The sequence below is a fragment of the Siphateles boraxobius genome, unplaced genomic scaffold (assembly GCF_051911475.1).
Source record: "Siphateles boraxobius isolate OS27281-9 unplaced genomic scaffold, OSU_SipBor_1 5, whole genome shotgun sequence".
Lineage (NCBI taxonomy): Eukaryota > Metazoa > Chordata > Actinopteri > Cypriniformes > Leuciscidae > Siphateles > Siphateles boraxobius.
In genome coordinates this window covers 18,888,114-18,908,426 of record NW_027509141.1, presented here as the reverse complement: position 1 = coordinate 18,908,426, position 20,313 = coordinate 18,888,114, and the positions used below count along the sequence as shown (strand labels likewise).

The 20,313-nt window shown below is 38.7% G+C and overlaps 3 protein-coding genes across 7 annotated transcripts in view; 1 reads left to right on the top strand and 2 right to left on the bottom strand.

Annotated features, from left to right (window-relative positions):
* s100p (S100 calcium binding protein P) overlaps window positions 1-20,313 on the bottom strand; it is a 267,160-nt gene that overhangs the window by 230,363 nt on the left and 16,484 nt on the right. The window lies entirely within an intron of this gene.
* The window catches only part of tbl1xr1a (TBL1X/Y related 1a), an 83,772-nt gene that overhangs the window by 61,626 nt on the left and 1,833 nt on the right, over window positions 1-20,313 (top strand). For 3 of the 5 annotated variants that reach the window (XM_077203081.1, XM_077203079.1, XM_077203080.1), the window contains 13 exons: window positions 11,938-12,040; window positions 12,546-12,691; window positions 14,699-14,918; window positions 15,516-15,648; window positions 16,111-16,252; window positions 16,329-16,392; window positions 16,899-16,996; window positions 17,482-17,542; window positions 17,635-17,756; window positions 17,844-17,918; window positions 18,088-18,215; window positions 19,887-20,052; window positions 20,145-20,246. In XM_077203081.1, the coding sequence (XP_077059196.1) occupies window positions 11,983-12,040; window positions 12,546-12,691; window positions 14,699-14,918; window positions 15,516-15,648; window positions 16,111-16,252; window positions 16,329-16,392; window positions 16,899-16,996; window positions 17,482-17,542; window positions 17,635-17,756; window positions 17,844-17,918; window positions 18,088-18,215; window positions 19,887-20,052; window positions 20,145-20,246 (1,515 nt within the window). In that variant the 5' untranslated portion in view covers window positions 11,938-11,982. Of the gene's footprint in view, window positions 1-10,830; window positions 10,953-11,937; window positions 12,041-12,545; window positions 12,692-14,698; window positions 14,919-15,515; window positions 15,649-16,110; window positions 16,253-16,328; window positions 16,393-16,898; window positions 16,997-17,481; window positions 17,543-17,634; window positions 17,757-17,843; window positions 17,919-18,087; window positions 18,220-19,886; window positions 20,053-20,144; window positions 20,247-20,313 lie in introns of those variants that run through there. The other 2 variants (XM_077203082.1, XM_077203083.1) reach the window with 2 other exon arrangements.
* LOC143711515 (uncharacterized) overlaps window positions 2,133-20,313 on the bottom strand; it is a 232,757-nt gene continuing 214,576 nt past the window's right edge. Inside the window, exon 19 of the mRNA XM_077203077.1 lies at window positions 2,133-3,329. The gene's annotated coding sequence lies outside the window, so the exon portion shown is untranslated. The remainder of the gene's footprint in view (window positions 3,330-20,313) is intronic.

Here is a 20,313-nt window from a genome sequence, read left to right as displayed (position 1 = left end):
GCCACTAAGCTACATGGAAAAAAACTGCATCGGAACAGCACGGCACAAACAATAACGTGACGGCTTAAACAGCAGGAGTAAGGCCTATAGCCTAGCCTCATTTCTTATTTCAATTCATTTCTTAATATTTTTTGCTAGAAACACCAATTTATCAACTTGATCTGGGTCAAGTGCGGCTCTCTTTTTATTGTCGATGTTCCCCACGGTGGAGAACACGCGCTCAGTGCGTGCACACGTGCCCGGCACACACAGATTTGCGCGTCAATGTTGAGAGAAGTGGTATACGGTTTAGCGGTACAACCCAAAATATTTCCAGACTCGACTTTTTAGATGAGTTGAGGTCGTAATTCTCCGCTCGGGCTGTCGTTCTGTGCGTTATCTTCCATTTTCAAAACAGGGAGGCTATTATTCGCTTGATTTGGTCATGGGCTTACGCTACAATACGTTTAGAGCGCCCGCTCCTGGATGAGATGGCAAACAATAATAAAAAACAAAAAACGGTCTAATCATAGACTGTAAAAAATGCGCTAAACATGGCACTTTAAAAACCGGATAGTTTATTTATAGTTCGAATACGGATATTCCACGTCATGTTCGAATGCATATTCGAATATCGAATAAAAAGTGACAGCCCTAATAATTACAGCATGGTAGTAGCGTTTATGTGAAGGCAACTATTGTCTTATGCGCAAGACTGTCAGCAGATCATAAACTTAGATGGTGCCTTGGATTTAATGTATAAATGAAACAATCTGCTTTTTATAATCGGCCACAGGTGACAATTTTATCCCGAGTTGCCTTTGTCGGTCACTGTTGCGATTTGAGAACTAACAAAAGCTTCTTATCGTAATCACTAATGCTAATGCACTCAAATCAGAACAATGAATGAGTCTGTGTGTACTGGCACTCTGGCTATAGTAAGTGATTTTGGCAGGTGGTGATATGATGTAACTCTTCGGAACTGCTCCAGCCAGAATCATGTTCCAGCAGATCTTTAGGCAGTGCCTCTCCCACATTCACCAGAAACAGCCCATTCGCAGAATCTACATGTGTAAAAACACACACCAACAGCAGAATTCGGTCAAAGGGGAGATTCCTCTATAGTTCCTCTATCACTGTAGATAACAACCCCCTCCCTGTTAACCAGGTCTCCACAGACCTTGAATGTGTTACTCATTAGTCATTTCTGCTGTCTGAGTTGCGGTATAGAGTTCCTGGAAACACTGTCAGTGCACTCGGTTCAAACGCAGATGAATAACTCTTGCATCTGACCAGGGGTGGTTAAACGAATTTGGTATTGATTATTGGCTTTCTCTGAGCTCCAGTGTTGATGACAGTCATTTTTTTTTTTAGCTCTGTCAGTTATCACTCTCTATCCACTGCGGTTTGTCACATAATGGTTTTCTGGATCTCTATAGGTAACCATGTGATTCTCTCTCACAGACCCCCAAAAAAACAACAACAAAAACCCACATCCAGCTCATAAGTCACCCCAATATCAAAAGGAATATGTGCGTGAGAGTTTTTTTTTATATGTATTAATAATAAGAAACTTTGGTAACATTTTACAATAAGTTTTTTTTTTGTTATCATTAGTTAACATACTTTAGTTAACATCAACTAAACAGTGAAAATACTTATAAAGCATTTTTAAATTTTGGTTCATTTGTTCATTTCACATTTTTAAAATCAAAAGTTGTATCTGTTAATAATATTTAATGGATCTGAGCTAACATGAAAACAAACTATGAACAGTTATTTTAATAAACATTAACAAAGATAAATAAATACTGTAACAAATATATTGCTCAGTGTTAATGCATGAACTAATGTTAAGTCATGGAGTAATGGCTTAAAAAAATCAGCTTTGCCATCACAGATATAGAATCCATTTTTTAAATTATATTAAAATTGAAAAAGTTATTTTACATTGTAATCAGCGATGCACCGTTTGTGTGTGTGTGTGTGTGTGTGTGTGTGTGTGTGTGTGTGTGTGTGTGTGTGTGTGTGTGTGTGTGTGTGTGTGTGTGTGTGTGTGTGTGTGTGTGTGTGTGTGTGTGTGTGTGACCTGCCGATAACGATTTTTGCAGATTCTGATGTTCTTTGATTGACAGCACATGCAAACAAAAATCTACTTTTCTTCAATGCAACATTTTATTTTCATAAAAAAACAAGTACAAATACTAATGAAATAAGAACAAATAAACACATTTCAAACAACAGCACAAATAAATGCAATATAATGAAGAGAGATCTGAAATAAAACACAAGCGCTATTTAACCGGAGCGAATGAGACGTGTGAGTTAGAGGAGACGGGTGTGTGTCAGAGAACGAGAATGTGCAGCTGACGTTATTGCCTGTGCAACAATATGTACCGGCTCAGAATCGGAAAGACTGGCCGGTGACCGGTTTGACCGATCATGTGGAAAATCGTCCGATTCTGGTCCCTGGCCGGTCAATCGGTGCATCTCTAATTGTAATAGGTTTTTACTGTGATCAAAAAAACGTAGCCTTGGTGAGCATAAGAGAGTTTGTGGAGAAACATGAAAAAAAAAAAAAATACTTACAGACCCGGACTTTTGAATATTAGTATAATGCATAAAGCAAATGAAGTTTTTTCCTTTTAGTGACATGTATTTATATCATTATTAAGCACATTTTCTGGACAGGTTTTGTGAGATGCTCCCTTGAGGGAGCATTCCTCTTTTCACATTTGAGCTCATGACACATTTGTCCTTTAACATGAACATTAATGCCTCACCTTTGGTCCAACATGGTGTTGAATTTAGTGATTCATAAGAAATGCTGTGTAGGCTTTATCCGGCTTACTCATAGTATCTGTATCTGCAGGCAATCAGGCCATATTTAGTGTCACTCGTTAACAGAGGCAAATGAGTTGATTAAACATCCTCAGCACGTGTGTGTCTGTGCTTCAGCACATTAATTTAGCCCTCAGGATCATTCAGTTACAGGGTGGGAACATCGTTTTTCACATAGATTTAAAAACAACATGCTGATGACTTCCTACTTTCAATGACTATCAATTATTTTAAATCTACTGTCACAGCGTGCGTACATGTAGGATGCTAATAAGCAACAGAATTATAGATAATTATAGTAGATAATTATTCTCACTTTCATTTTACAAGTTTAATCAATTCTAGAAAGGAGCTGGTAGAGGAGGAGGGCAAAAACGTCACGCAAACCCCATGATCCTCCATGGCAATCCAGGCAGTTTGGGTCTTGTCCTTATATTACCCATTCTTGTTGTCCTCTGTCAAGTCGTGGTTTGGAGCAACACGTTGCCTCCCTTCCGAGCGACTCCCAACTGTGCGCCAAAGATAAAATCATTGATATGATTGTCAACATTTCATTACAAATATGCTGTGAACATCCGCCTCAGACTGAAAAGTGACAGCAATGTCACAACATGTGCTGATAACCTTCTCTGAAATGTCCTTTCACTCACAAACTTTACTCTTTTGAAAAGTTGCCATGTGGTGTGTGCTTTAGATTTAACAGTGTTTATGAATCCTTGAAGGATTTCAAATTCTTGTTAAAAAAATTGAAGGCGTAAAAAGATCAGATATCTTAAAGGAGAACTCCGGGCAATTTTTAAGTTAATCTTGATCGTTAGACCTTTGTGGGTACTGACTATAGAAAAAAAAACGAACCGGATTGGTGCTTGCTACGCGGAGCTGCGACCGCGAATGCCCAGAGCTCCCCTCAGCTAAAACGGCAGTTATGGGGGCATCGACATAAAGAGCGTTTTTGAGCCTCGTAACAGACACAAAATGCAATTAAAATGTCTGTCCAACATGAACAGGGACCCTACATGTGAACAATATGCGTTTAGCAACTTAGCCATTGTTTCAACTCACCTAAATAGTCTTTTAGACGGCAAGCTGTAGTCTCGCGCTGCAGTCCCGTGCTGTAGCCGGAAAAGGTAGACAATGTCCAGGTGGGAGGAGCGTTGATCATGTGCGACGAGTCTTCGTACATGGAATGGCATTTTTCTTCAAACGGCCCCGCTGTGTTGAGTGTGTGTAGTCATCCTTGTCAAAGTGTTCACTGCAAATGCGGTAATCTTTAGCGCGTAGTACTTCTACGGGAGTTTGCACATCAAGTTGAAATACAACTAGCCACAAACTGCAGAATCTCGAGGTCATGGAAAGGAAGACGATGAAAATATAAGCTCTTATATTTTCGCATTCTGTTGTCACAATTCGGAAAGGCACAAACACGAACCATTTCTTCTTCACTTGTAATCAACTCTGATCTTAACTCGTCGCACATGATCAACGCTCCTCCCACCTGGACATTGTTTACCTTTTCCGGCTACAGCACGGGACTGCAGCGCGAGACTACAGCTTGCCGTCTAAAAGACTATTTAGGTGAGTTGAAACAATGGCTAAGTTGCTAAACGCATATTGTTCACATGTAGGGTCCCTGTTCATGTTGGACAGACATTTTAATTGCATTTTGTGTCTGTTAAGAGGTTCAAAAACGCTCTTTATGTCGATGCCCCCATAGCTGCCGTTTTAGCTGGGTGGGAGCTCTGGGCATTCGCGGTCGCAGCTCCGCGTAGCAAGCACCAATCCGGTTCGTTTTTTTTTCTATAGTCAGTACTCACAAAGGTCTAACGATCAAGATTAACTTAAAAATTGGCCGGAGTTCTCCTTTAAAGGGTTAGTTCACCCTAAAATGAAAATTATGTCATTACTGACTCACCCTCATGTCGTTCCAAGCCCGTAAGACCGCCGTTCATCTTCGGAACACAGTTTAAGATATTTTAGATTCAGTCCGAGAGCTTTTTGTCCCTCCATTGAAAATCTATGTGCGGTATACTGTCCTTGTCCAGAAAGGCAATAAAGACATCATCAAAGTAGTCCATGTGACCTCAGTGGGTAAGTTAGAATTTTTTTAAGCATCGAAAATACATTTTGTTCCAAAAATAACAAAATACGACGACTTTATTCAGCATCGTATTCTCTTCCGGTTCTGTTGTCAATCCGCGTTCATGAGTCCGCTGAGTCCAGCTTGGAACGACATGAGGGTGAGTCATTAATGACATAATTTTCATTTTTGGGTGAACTAACCCTTTAAGCCGCATAAAAAAAGGGGTTTATAGAGGTCTCAAAATTGTGTGTATTTTCAAAGTCAAATTTTAAGTAAATATGCAAGCTGCATGTATGCATTTAAATGCCATTATTTAACCTTATTCTACCTAGACTACCTATTCATATCTACTAGTGCTGCCACTAACGACTCACTTTCTAACTACTCATCTTTCGATTAGTCAACTAATCTAAAAAAAAAAAATCAAGTGTTTATTTTGTTGTGTCCATTTTATTTTGAACCCAACTGAAGGGCCAAAACATAAAATGTCACCTGTGCCATAAACAATATAAACATTTAAGTAAATGTTATCAAATAAAAAATTACAAATGTAAACAATATAAATAACTTAATTATTACCACATAAAAAATTACGAAATGGGATGTTTTCCACATTCCAAAAATAAATTTTTATATGCACATTTCTGAAATGCATAACTGATAACATCACTCTGAATTGTAAAGTAGATGCATGCATTTTCTGTAAAGCTGCTTTGAAGCGATATGTATTGTGAAAAGCGCTTTGCAAATAAATTTGAATTGAATTTGAATTGAAAGAGTCTGGACTAGCCTACTACGCTTAGCTTAGCTCTGCCTAATAATGAATCGAGCTGAAAGCAGGCAGACACGCAGCTATGCTGCTCACGTTTACACTTGTGTGCATGGCGGGGTTTAAAACGCAAACATTACTGCCAAAGTCCAAGTAGCCTGTTTAGCATCCAAAGACAGTCATTGTACGTCTCAAGAGTTAATAAACAGTACACTTGCCTTGCTTTAGCTTGCCGTTTCATTAATAATCATATACTAACGTTGTCTTTTCCTTTTCTGTCGGCGCATCTTCAACAACTCCTGTGTGTTTCCTTTTTAGGTGCTCATGCATTGTGGTTGTGCTCCTGTGATAAGCAAGTGAAGTTTGACTTGTACAGACCACTCTTTTGTTACCAGTTGGCCTGAAATACTCCAATACTTTGGAAGCTTTTGGTCTAGTGCTAATTCTCTGACTTGATTCGGAGGACTCACCTCTCTCCGCCATTTTTAATGTCAAAGCAGTGAAGGTGGGGGAAGGGGGTAGAAAGAGGATAGCAGATTAACCATCAGGGCGTGCACAGTGTGGTGTGTGGAGGTGAATTACTGTGAGCCTTTTGAGGAGGGAGACCAAAAATTAATAGGGGGTCAAAAGTAAAACGACACGTCGACTAAAAAAATTGACTAATCGTGGCAGCGCTAACTAATATCTACATTATTCAAACTTCATTTTGGATGAGAAAAAATGTTTAATTGTTTTTGTTATAAAACAAATTAACACCATAATGTAAAAAATTAGTTTAGCTCAAAGTGAAAAGAAAGAAACAAGAGTTTCTTTAGTTTTTTTGCCTACTAAAATTAGTGATGCTTCGAAAACCAATTTTGATGGATGAAATTACTCTTGACAGTTGTCAATCAGCATTTGCCTTTCTTTTTGTTGCTTGTAAACGTGAATTATCTTTCACCTACTTAAACATTTGTAAATGTGCAGTCTTTTGTCCTTTCATAGAAGTCGCAGAATGACTTTGATCCAGCTTTATTGGAACTGAAACAAGAGAGTTTAATGATCCCACAGTGCCAGTGGTTATTCGCTTTACAGGAGGTGGACTGGAAGTTAAAATACAGTCTCCTTTCCCAGTTTAATGTGCAGAGATAACTAGATGCAAGCCCATCCATAGGCTAAAGAGTGTAAACACTGTGGCGTTGTAACTGTAACTGAAGGATCCACAACGGCAGACCAATGTCATTTGCAGGACAGCGGTTTAAGGATCCGTAAAAGAATGCACTACGAGGCCTGCGATGGAGGTGTACTTGTTTGACTACACCAAGTGGGATCCATTGACCTGCTTCTAGACACTTCACACAAAAGAGGAAGAGCTCCATTTTTGGTGCGTCATATTTCCCCCACCCCACCATGTTCAGACAGACAGTGATGGATCCAGATCTCTAAGTAGGTCAGGTGAGGTGACGCGTTAATCTCCCTGGTCTAAGTTGATTTGATTTCCCGCCCTTCGGAGAGTTGGTTGCATCACAAGCAGTTTAGGCCAGCATCTGTCTTAATGTCTTGTGACAGCATTCACTAGCATGTGGCAACGGTCATTGTTCCTGCCGGATTGATTGGGTTGCTTTGCCTTTGAACTCGACCTGATTGTTCGATGTTGACGGAGGGATGTGAGCCATATGCTGATTTCTCCAAAAGCGTCTGGGGAAAATGTTGTTGACATAATTGCCTTGAATAGAGGACGAAAAATGGCACAATTGTCTGGATGTGGGGTGGCGGTAGCACGTCTGCTTCAGAGCTCTTCTGTTACCTTACCTTGTTTTACAAACAGCCGAGCGCTTCACATTTTAGGAGAAGACTAGTCGATAGCGTTGATGGCATTTTTGACTATAACAAGGCTAGAAAAATAGTATAAAAAATGAAATAGTTATATTGTGTTCCTAGGTGTGCATTTGAATTTAAAATGGATTCATCAATTCATTCTGAAGATTGCTCTGTAAATGTGAAGCAATGTTTGCCCTACAATACTTGGTTACATTTTTAATATTTAAATGAATCTTCACATCTATAATATTTATATGGGTGTTTAACTATTTTACAATCATTTTAATAATTTTAATATTTTTTGTGTATTTATTTATTTGCGAAATTATATTAAATGTGAAACGATGTTTACCTTATTGACATACAATATGTTAAGGGTACACAACATTTAATAAATGTAATTTATTATCATTTTTAATACTTTGTTAACCAATAACATTAATTCCCAGTATCAATTTTAGCAACCAGTATGCTATAATATTAATATAAACATTTTATATAAACATTAATAATAATAACAATGTGTATATGTAACAGTTAAAAGTGTTAGTATTTTAGAATATTGGTTGCTAAAATATTGAGATGGTTAAATATTCATATTTTTGGTATCAAATGCTGAATTATTTTTTAGATCCAATATTTGACAACGCAGCATTGGCTCAAGAATTAACAGGAGTTTGGGGCAGGACTATCTCTCTAATATGCTGTGATTGTGACTGAGTTTTAAGAGTAATGATTTACATTACATTCCAGCAGGCTCTTTATCTCTCTGTAATATTGCTTAAAAAACAGGTCAAACATGACACTTTTGAGACAGATTTTAATGCTTAGGCTTTTGGGATATTTTCCTCTGTGCTTAATTGGTGGAAGATGAACACTGACCATTGGACGCAAATTCCTCAAGACACTTTTTGCAGTCAGTGTTACACAAGAACACAAGCTCTCCAGGCTTCTCATTGTTCCCTGAGGCCCTAAGAGGTTTGAGAGGATCAAGTTCACTGTTGTCAAGGGAGTCGTGTGAAAAGCCCAACGTACCACTGCCAAACACACACACAACGAAAGGTGTAATCAGCCTCCTCTGTAGTTTTTTTGTAGATTTTCAGTGCTTAAACACTTTCTCCTCCTGGTTCAATGAGACGACTGTAAGTAAGCAAGTAGGCCATCTGCATGTTGACTTACAGAAGAGTGTAAAAACTGGCTCATTGCTGCTTTCAAAATATTGCTGTTTGCATCATTAGCCTAACATGTTAAAGTCATCATGAAACCAAAATTGTACCCTATGTACTGGACTGCCCTCGACTAAAGATTTTTCTATTCGACTCGTAGTCGTTCATTTAAGCGATCAGTCGACTAATCGAGCATTTAAATGAATAAGCCATAAATCATAATAATGAGCCTTTAACTGCCTATATAAAATTCATAGCCTTGCGCATATGCATTTCATATGGATTACATAATCTGAGAATATTTATTTTCCATTTATTTTTATGTGTTCATCAAAAGCAGACATTTCAAGCCCTTTAGTTTGCATTACTCTAATCTGTATGACCAAAAGTGACGGAGTATTTTAAGTTAAATGCGGTAATTGTGCTCTCCACACAAACACAGATATGCGCCTAATAATAGCGCACATTTATCTAGGTTAGCATTAGAGCCAGCGGACTTGTAAAGTTGCTACTACATGTTTCAAGTGACGTGCCATATTTGAGGTCGATGAATGATAGGCAAACGTTTGGACTTCCGGCTGTTAATGATCTGTCCGTTACAGTCTGCGTGATTTCGCCACTTCCTGTGGAGTTTTTTTTCCTGCATCTAACCAACTAATACAATTTTCTTTTCTAAGAAGCCTCTTCTAGTCGACTACAGTTAGTCAACTATTAGGGGGAAGCCCTAATATTTACTTTGTAAGCGCACATTACTAGTCTTGTGGTGAACATTTAATCCGTGCAAGTTAATACACAGAAAAAAAATTAGTTTGTCGAGGTAATCTTGAATCAAAATCTGAAAATTTGCTTCCACTCTGGAATGGGGTTCTTCTCTGATGACGTCAGTTTGACGGCTTGGGTTGAATATTCTTAACCGGCAGTCTGCTATGAGCGAGGGATGAAGAGGAGGTGCGCTAAAATAACACCCCTCCATCTATTCAACATTCTTTTTCACTCGGAAATACGTCACAGCACTCATGTAAAGTTGGTTGCAAATTCAGGTTCACAGGGATTTAAAAACTTTTTTTGCACTATTTTTTTTAACTACGTTCTTTAACTAACATGATGTTTTAAAAATCATTAAATTATATATATATATATATATATATATATATATATAATTTTTATTGTTAATAATAATGTTTATATTTAATTAAATGACTTAATATTTTAGCACAATGGTTGCTAAATCTATTAATGAATACATCTTAATATCTTGAAAAATATATTTAAAAACTTTTAGAAAATAATAAAGATGTGCTAAAATATTTTTAGTTTGCTACAGTACATGACATTTTTAGACTTAATAGATTTTTGACATGACATTTACGGTCATTAAATGGACTTTTCAAAAATAAAAAAATAAAAAAAACTTATACTAATTACTTTTTTATTTTAATTTCTTAGATTTTCTTATTTGCCATTTCTTGAGCAGCGGGAAAATGACTTGATAACCGTTTTCGATTTGTAAATTCCCCTGTGCGTGGCCTTCTTTGACATTATTGCAATAAACTGGCTTGTTATCAGTCTATAAAGCGATAGCGTTCTGTTACACCTTTCACCCAAACCAGTTAAATAGTGTTTCCTCTCAGACTTCCCCCTCAGCCTTGAATAACAGAACAAACTCCCTCACCCTGAGTGCCTGTGCTCCACTGTTACGCAACACACACCGCCTTTGATTATACAATGAAGATTACTCTACACACTAAGCATCCTCCAGTACACCAAAATGTCGTCCAAGGCAGAGGACATATCATGATATTTGCATTCCTGAGGGCGATTTACGAGGCACAGATGGCGCTATATCTCATGGAGAGATCCATGTTTGCCATGACCCGTTTCAATAAAAGCTCTTTCTGTGTCACGTCTATGAGGGAATTTCCCCACCTGTGGTTTCTTTACTTGAAATAATGTTGCAGACTGTAAATGCCTGATTTATTGAAAGGTAGCGGTCCTCCTCGGTATCGACGCGGCTGCTCGATTATATAGATGAGCACTCTGCACTGTTGCAGAGATTTAATTTGGCTATGCTGTGAGATAAACAGCATCGATTCGGTGGCAACGATTGGCCTGATTTGATTGGATGCTGCAGTATCTCTGTTATCTGATTGGCTTTGACACACTGACTTTTGACGATGCTCCTATTTGCATACTTTTGCATCATTTATGAGAGGGAACGCAAGCCAGGCGACTCTGAGAAGTTCAGCCAGCTAATTGAGCGTTCATCAGCAGGCTAAATGTCTCCAAAACAAGCTGTAGTCGTTTAAGAAGAGAACAGGTAGGTGTTACATCACATGACGGGACCGTCTAGAAATAGAACAAAACCTCATTGCTCAAAAATGATCACAAGCAAAAACCCTGAGGAGACGAAAACCATCCATCTCGCAAACAAACCACATCCTATAACTGCAAGAGCGACGGGGAAACACTTTCCACTTCACTTCTCTTTTTAAATGAGGATGTGATATGGAATGGCGGACACAGAGGTCGCGAGGAAATGGATAACTTTTCAGAATTAGCTTGTGGTTACGCAGATTTTCGGTGTGAAACTGAAAATGTTTTTGCTCAGTGATGCTCTTTTCTGGAGGAAGTCCAATGCTGAGCGGACATTTTGAAATTGAGGCTTAATGTAGAGTGTATTATTTGAATAAACCACCCAAAATTATACATGATTTAGCAAGTTTAGCAGTGTCCTTGAGAATCAAATGTGCTGTGTTTTTTTCTTTTCTTTTTTTCGCTTTAAATCACAGTAAAGTGAAAATGTTGGTCTTTGCACAGTTAAATTGTTCATTGTGTCAAATCTAGGTCAGGTTTAATTTCAAGTAAATGTTCTTGTGCTACAAAATTAAACACGTCTGTAAGTGTAAACTGACATCTTGACAGCTCTGTAATGCTAGTCACAATGAATCCAAGTGTCAAACTCAAGTAAACAAAGGTATTTTGTAGTAGCCCTCATGTAAACATTTTCAGTGGCAGATGGTTTTACTGCACTGCAGGTTTGGTGCAGCAGCGCCCCCACAGTGTAATGGCTACTTTAGGTACTACGACTTGTTATTCAGTCATGCAGGACTATGAAGCCCTTGGTAACCTCTGCTAGCATAATACACACTCAGGTTTCTGCTGACAAAGAGAGCTTTCACCCCCTTATTACACTGTAAAAAAGGGTTTTTTATTTACACTCTATTCATACCTCTTCTGTTGTCATTTTTAGTGTCATTCTGTGAGATGGCTTTCTGATGTTGTTTTTGTCCTTTCTCTCTCAGGCTTGTGTCCTGTGTGCTGACCTCATGGTGTAAGCAGGTGTGAAGATGAGTATTAGCAGCGATGAGGTCAACTTCCTGGTGTATAGATACCTGCAGGAGTCAGGTAAGTGCTGCTTAAACGAAACATCCCAAAATTGTATCCAAACAAACTCATCCATCTCTTGCCATCATGACAGTTAATAACGACCAGGATGTTAATAGATCCAAAAAGGACTAAAATATCACAAAGAAAGTATAATCGAAACAGTCCCCATCTTTTAAATCCACATGACAGCTTCTTTATGGCATTAATTGCGTAACAATTTTTTCATAAAATATCTACTTGTTTATTAAGTGAAAAAACAACAACAGCAGCACCATTCATATATTTTTCATATACTAGTGAACTATCCTTTTACTCTTTATTGCAGATCACTTGTGTATCTGTCACTATATGTCCTAACTTTTGAGTTTTGGGACACAAGCTGTTATCAGCATTGATTACAGTAGAACACTAGGACTGTTCACAGTCAGGGTGTTGTTTAAGGGAGTGCACATGATACCCTCCGCTGGAGAGAAAGTTGATCCTGCAAGCGTCACACTGAAGTGTTTATCATTCCCTCTGGCAGGGTTTTCCCATTCGGCCTTCACATTCGGCATTGAGAGCCACATCAGTCAGTCTAACATCAACGGAGCCCTAGTGCCCCCTGCTGCCCTGATCTCCATCATCCAGAAGGGCCTGCAGTACGTGGAGGCTGAAGTCAGCATCAATGAGGTGATATTACAGCTTCAATTACAGATCAATCAAGAACCTTTTTTAATTTATGAACAACCACATTTGCATATTTACATGTATTATGCAGATTAGTGAATCTTACAAATAATGCCCAGATACATTTGTTGGAAACATTTCAAAAAGGCCCACACAGTAGGGCTGAGCCAAAAATATTATCCCCATATTTTATTTTCCATATATCGATATTTGTCACGATACTCATTTACCATTAGTGGGGAAGGAAATGCTTTCCACATATTTGTTAGACCTTGAGAATGAATGTACTTTAAATTGTTTGTTTATAATTTTACTTAACACAGTAGCAACATTTTAATTTACCTTAAATTCTTTGTTTTACATTGTCTTTTTGGGGGATTCTGTGTTTTATCATAACTTTTATTTTGATAGTTTGTCGTGAAGATCTTTCAGTTTGTTTAGTGTGTTTTTGACAGTGGTTTTTCTCAAATTAAATTTGAAAAGCTCATGAAGTGACTCTCAAAGCAACACTGGACATGAAGTTCATGTCCTCATATATTAAGACGGCAGGCGCTTAAAACACTGTGAGCGTCACATCACGTGTGTGAGTTTGTGTATCAAACGAAACCACTGTTCATTCCCAGAGTCACGCAGAAATCACTTATTAGCGACACGCACTGACTGGGTGTCGTCACATTTATTTCTGCTGTCTGATAAGCTCTGGACAGTTTTACTCATTATGGATTAATCTAACAGCCTATCAGGGCTGGACTGGCCATCGGGCATACCGGGCACTTTACCGGTGGGCCGACGTGCTTTTTGGGCCGATACAGATCATTCTTAAAAGAAAAAAAAAATTTTTTGTCTGAACGGCCCATAATACTCGTACATCGGCGACCCATTCGTTTAGTTTTGCTTAATTGGCGGCGCTGGGATCTTTGTGCCGGTGTAATGCATTGGACAAAAAAAAGTCAGCGTAGGTTTTTTTTTCACAGACCGGCCCATGAAACACGTAGATCAGCGGCCCATTGGTTCTTTTCTTGATTAACACTGGTCCAATCACATCTTTAAACTCCTTCCCCTTTGGGCTCTGAGCGAGCCTGCATGTCAGTGTGTTTCTGTCAAAATAGTCAGAGATGGAGAAAAAACGCAAGGAATGTGCAGAGAAATAGTGTGAAAAAAAGAAACGGGCCCTTCAAGTGTCTGATGAGGATATTGAGGAGGATCAGGAGAGAATGAGTGAGTGTAGAGAACTGTGGTAAGAAGAACTAGGCAACGTTCAGAACACTTAGGCTATGAGTGTAGGAACCCATTACCCAGTTACGCTGTATTTACACATCTGCATTGTTGACAATACGCATTTTACTAGAATTGTAATGAGACGCGTTTGTAAACCATGTTTTCCGCCAAAATAAAATATCATGATGTGTTTATCTCTTTCAAGGATAGAAATTACAACATAATTAATTCTGAAAGTTGCTTTTTTTCCCAGTGCATTTGTTTTACAATATATGGCTAGTATTACTGTAATGGGATTATTATTATAACTATTATTATGTAGTAGTGTAATGCAGACAGACACTATATCACAGCTAAAAGAGTTTTGAGTTCTTCTTTGTTCAATTTGCACACTGATTATGGGTTGGAGCTCTTAATTTTTAACTCTCAAAGTGCACCACATTGATGAATTTAACATTAAAATTAATGTCGGTTGTGTTTATGATTATATGTAGTGGGCCAGTCTGGGCCAAAATGCCCAGGCCGATTTTTAGTCCCAGTCCAGCCCTACAGCCTATCATCTTTATCGACGTAAATTTTATACTGTTAAATGCATATATATATATTTGTATAATGCTATAAGTTCCGGTGGTTCTAAAAATAGGCTTCATTTTAATAAATGTAAAATTATAATTTCTTATTTTATTTGTTTATTTTGGATTGAGCTTCACCCAGATAAAAATATTGGTTGATGCACACAATCCCTTTAACGTAAAATGAGTGCATGGCTGACATGTTGACTTCTGTCTGCAGGACGGCACACTGTTCGATGGGCGGCCGATTGAATCTCTGTCATTGATTGATGCGGTGATGCCCGATGTGGTACAGACCCGGCAGCAGGCGTACCGAGACAAACTGGCCCAGCAACAGGCCGCCGCAGCGCCCTCTGCAACCAGCACCAACATGCAGGGCAACCCCAAAAACGGAGAGAACACCGCAAACGGAGAAGAGAATGGTGCTCACGCCTTACCGAGTGAGTCACCGAATGATTCTGGAACACATTACATGTTTATCATTGTTCTTAAAGGAGAACTCCGGTCAATTTTAACATTGAGCTCATTTTTTTGTAAATTTGGAGTGCTCTCGGTACAGAGAACACTTGACAAAAATCGGTGTTGCCTACACCGTGTTATCCTCTTTTTAAAATTTGTTTTAAAGTTTAAAGTTTTAGCCTCTTAACACCCTTGATGTGTCATTACAAGTGCACAGGCATGCGAGTTATTTTATTCAGAGTGAACACGGTGAATCTGACTGCAGTAGATGTGAAAGATATGAATTAAAAAGTGATGTTAATTCAGCCAGCTCACATACCTGTATTTACTTCCTGTTTTCGGTCGAAGTCCACAGTAGTCGATTTTCGAGTGCGCGCGCGCGCACGATCATTGGTAAATTACCATTGCTTAGTTACCAATGATCGCGTGCGCGCACTTTACAATCGACTACTGTGGACTTAAACCGAAATCAGGAAGTAAATACAGGTATGTGAGCTGGCTGAATTACTGTGGCTGTAAATCAAAGAGTTGTTTTGTCCTTCCTCTTAATGATAGACGTTATGTGATGATATGTGCAGATAACCATGCAGACATGATGGAGGTGGACGTGGATGTGGAGATCCCTCAGAATAAAGCCATGGTCCTGAGAGGTCACGAGTCGGAGGTCTTCATCTGCGCCTGGAACCCCGTCAGTGACCTCCTCGCCTCTGGGTCAGTTATACAGTCTCTTTAAATCACTGAATCTGTTCATCCATTCATCTCTACTGAGTACACAACAAGAACAAACTGATCCAATACCTGAATGGGTAATGACGCTAATGCTGACCTTTTTAAATGGATCGGTATCTGTCAGATGTGTCAATACTCTGGGTTAGTCATAGCGTTACCATGCACTTTCAAGCTCCAGAAAGGCTATACAAGTACTTTAAGTATAAAAATAATTTGGCACTCTAGTAACATAAATTGTAATTTGTTGTAGCAGTTTATATTTTAAATACCAATCCATTCCAAACAGTGTAGAATAGATTAATATTAATAAAACATCAATATTAGAAACTGTCAACAGATAGGTTGAGTATCGATATTGGGAAATATATATGTGATATATGTGATTAATGCATCTGTAGATGAAAGGGAAGTCAAAGAGTTATTTAATACTCTGGCTCTCCACAGGTCTGGAGACTCGACGGCACGCATCTGGAATCTGAGTGAGAACAGCAGTAGTAGCTCTACACAGCTCGTCCTGAGGCACTGCATACGGGAAGGAGGCCAAGATGTGCCCAGCAACAAAGACGTCACATCGTTAGACTGGAACGTGAGTTCAGCTCTGACAACACTCTCTCTGTTCTGTGTATATTGAAAGACTAACGTATTCACCTTGTGTTTTTCAGAGTGAAGGTACACTATTAGCTACAGGCTCCTATGATGGCTTTGCAAGAATATGGACTAAAGATGGTAAGCAAATGTATTTGCCTTCTGTATGAACATGCTTTTCTGTCTATTCAGCAGTCTGATAAATACAGAGTTCTGTCATGAAACTCTAGGTGGCGCAGGCTGATAGGTCCTTAACACACTCTGCTTGCAATCACATCATTCCCTATAGGGCTCGGCTGATTGGTTCCTTCTGTTTCAGTAGCTAATTAGCTTGCTGCTCAACCTTCAAATACTTGATCTGTATTTGCTGTAGCAGTTGCAGTGCGCTTTCAGAAACCCTCCACCTTCCCCAGCTCCACCTGTATAGATATGCTAAGTGTAATTCATGTACGCTATATTGTACAACAGCAGCATGTCTTTCTTGCCCACAGCAGTGTGTTGTGTATGTATTGGCAGTAGAAAGTCCAGTACTTTCTCTGCAGCAGCGTAGCAGATCTATTCCGCCAAGACCAAATATATCAACATTGTCATATCCATTATAATGCAAACACTCAGAGTTGTCATGACAGTACTGTGTTTATTCACAGGTAATCTGGCCAGTACCCTGGGGCAACATAAAGGTCCAATTTTCGCATTAAAATGGAACAAAAAAGGAAACTTTATCCTCAGCGCCGGTGTTGATAAGGTACGAGAAGGAAACTACAGTCTGTGAAGTGTAGTAAGAAAGCACTCAGAACAATAGCAACATGCTACAAACTACTGCAATACCGCATAGCAACACCCTGACACCTAAAACGATAGTAAATCTGGAACAGGGTTTCCCAAACTGGGGTTACTAAAATATTTGATTCAATGTTTTGTTTACCTGCATGTCTTGTGATGATAAACCAAAATCAGAGAACTATGAACATGCAGATGTTAAATTATTGAAATATTAACCTAATCTTTAGGGGTTATTTCAAGTAAACATTATAGGGGTTCGACTGACCAAAAAGTTTGGGAATCCCTGAGCTAGGACACTAGCATTGTAGTTCTGTAGATCCACTACCCACATTTTTTTTTTCAGAAAATGTAAGTATCTAGTGAATAATTAACCTAGTTAATAGTTTATATCAATTTATATCAGTCTAACCTGTCACAGATGAGTTAATATTTCCTCCTTTTCTTCAGACAACAATCATTTGGGATGCTCACACAGGGGAAGCCAAACAGCAGTTCCCGTTTCATTCAGGTTCACAGATATTCCACTTTATTATTCTTAATATTATACTAATATTGTGTAAAATGCTCTTATGCTGTGGCCTTTTCTGCCTTTCACTTCAGCACCCGCTCTGGACGTGGACTGGCAGAGTAACAACACGTTTGCCTCCTGTAGCACAGACATGTGCATCCATGTGTGCAAACTGGGCCAGGACCGACCCATTAAGACATTCCAAGGACACACAGTAAGAACTGTCTGCTCATCCCGCTGTTTCCTACACTTTCAGTCTGCCAAAGGGATGAATATCAAACTGTTTTTTCTCTGTCTCCAGAATGAAGTTAATGCAATCAAATGGGATCCGACTGGCAACCTGCTGGCGTCGTGTTCTGATGATATGACTCTCAAGGTAAATGTCCTTCCCACACTGCCTACACTATATAGGAATTCAGAATCGTATTTTCATATTGAGGAACCAAGATGAAAATACGAGGACATGGTGCACACTTCATAAGGTGTTTTGAAAATGCAAATGCTGTCCTTATGAATCTAAATCATTGCTTCTTCCAATGTTCTAGATCTGGAGTATGAAACAGGACACTTGTGTTCATGATTTGCAAGCTCACAGCAAAGAAATCTACACTATAAAATGGAGCCCCACAGGTCCAGGAACCAACAACCCCAATGCCAATCTAATGCTGGCCAGGTAGAGTCACCATCCTTTAATATCCGATTCACCAGCTGCAACTCTATGATAATAGCTACTACTATTTATAAATAGTAATAATGGAATTTTCCTGCAATCCATCCACTGTTATACATCTTCTGAAAGAGTACAGAATCTCCGGATCAAAAACAACAAGTGAAGCCGCAGAAACAAGCGATAGAAGATAGTTATATTTTTGTTATAGTGTATTCCCAGATATTCTCAGGGTCTGGGATCCATGAAAGTTGGGAAAATTATCAAAAACACAGCTACATATGACCTTAATGCATTTTGTGTTCACAATGTAAGTGCACTTAAAAGGGGACTATCGAACCAGAAAAGGGCGAGCCTTACTTAGAACACCTCCTCAAATTAACTAGACGCAAAAATACACCCTTAAGTGTTAATATTAATGCATATTCACCATTGTGACTAATTATAGACTGGTATTGGCCAATTTATCAGATTTACACTGCACCAAATGTGTTCTCAAGAGATGTATGATATGTTGTTGCCATATCAAGTGTATGTGTTTTGGGTTGAACGAATTTTTTTTTTTTTTTTTTGAAAGTTGACTACTCGCTGATGACTTTATTAATGAACAAATACTCGAGCTGAGACTCAAACGCACAGATATGGCACATGACAGCGCTGCCCACAAGGCTATTGCTCCTACATAACAGCTTATTTTTATCAGTTCTTTTGTCTTTGGGTCGTCATATTTCTCAGATTTCTGCTCGTTCTAAATCAGATACAGATAAAGTAGAACAGTAAAAATTACATTTATATGAACGCATTAGTAGAGAGAGAGCGATTGCGTGTGAATTGCACCTGGCAACATCTCTCTACTAATAGTGAAGCTGTGGGTTTTAGTTACTAAGAAATATATGTCAGACTTTTCAGCTTCTAAGCTATTTTCTTGATAAATCACAGAACTGTTAACAATACATTTCTGCGCTTCTGAATGTTTCGGTGCGCACGATCTGCATGTGAGCGTTACAATGCAGCAGCGCATTAGTTTAGAACGCCTATTTCCTTGCTTGTACAATAAGCGGTTTTAAATAATGCATTCACCTGATCAATTTTGAGCATCCAGATGGTATAATCAAACATATTTTGTGAAGCGTTCCCAGAGTATGCATTTATTTGTCATTTTAACTGTTGAAAACTGATCGTAAAAGTGGACTTCAAAGGCTTCTTATACTGTTGTGCAGAATAGGCCATGATCAGCGACTAGTTGACATTAATGCTCTGTTATGATGCTTAAGCTTGAAGTCGACCAGTCTGTGCAACTCTCTCTCTCTCTCTCTCTCTCTCTCTATATATATATATATACATTTTATAGATTTTGTCTAAACATTTCCTCTACTTTTTATATTTTGATTTTGGTGGCATATAATAATTAGCACTGTTAAATATAAGCTTTAGCAAATCTCAAAATTAATTTCTATCACTTATTAAACTGAAAAATAAATTGTTAAATGCTACAAGTTTCCATTGATTGGTTATCAGCCATACAATGTTTAAAAAACAAAATCACATTAAAATAATAGTTTAGGGGTATTTGCCAGATTTATTTTTATGTTGCATTCCCAATAAAATGTGTGCTGTTAAAAAAAGCCATCAATAACCTGAACACAAACTGATTGTGTTATTCTCTGACAACTCTAGTGCTTCCTTTGACTCCACTGTTCGGCTTTGGGACGTAGATCGAGGTATCTGCATCCACACACTAACCAAACACCAGGAGCCCGTGTACAGCGTGGCCTTCAGCCCTGATGGACGCCATCTAGCCAGCGGCTCTTTCGACAAGTGTGTCCACATCTGGAACACACAGGTAAGACCGGACCTTTTCTGATTCAGCAGATGTAGAGCAGATGCAAACACTGCAGCGTGATCAGAACTCTTTTGTCGGTGTCATTTCCACAGACTGGTGCTTTAGTCCATAGCTACAGAGGGACAGGGGGCATTTTTGAAGTTTGCTGGAATGCAGCAGGAGACAAAGTAGGAGCAAGTGCGTCGGACGGCTCTGTAAGTACAAGCTTCCTCTGTGCTGCAAGCAAAGGTTATGGATATGTGTTAGTGCCTATATACATGT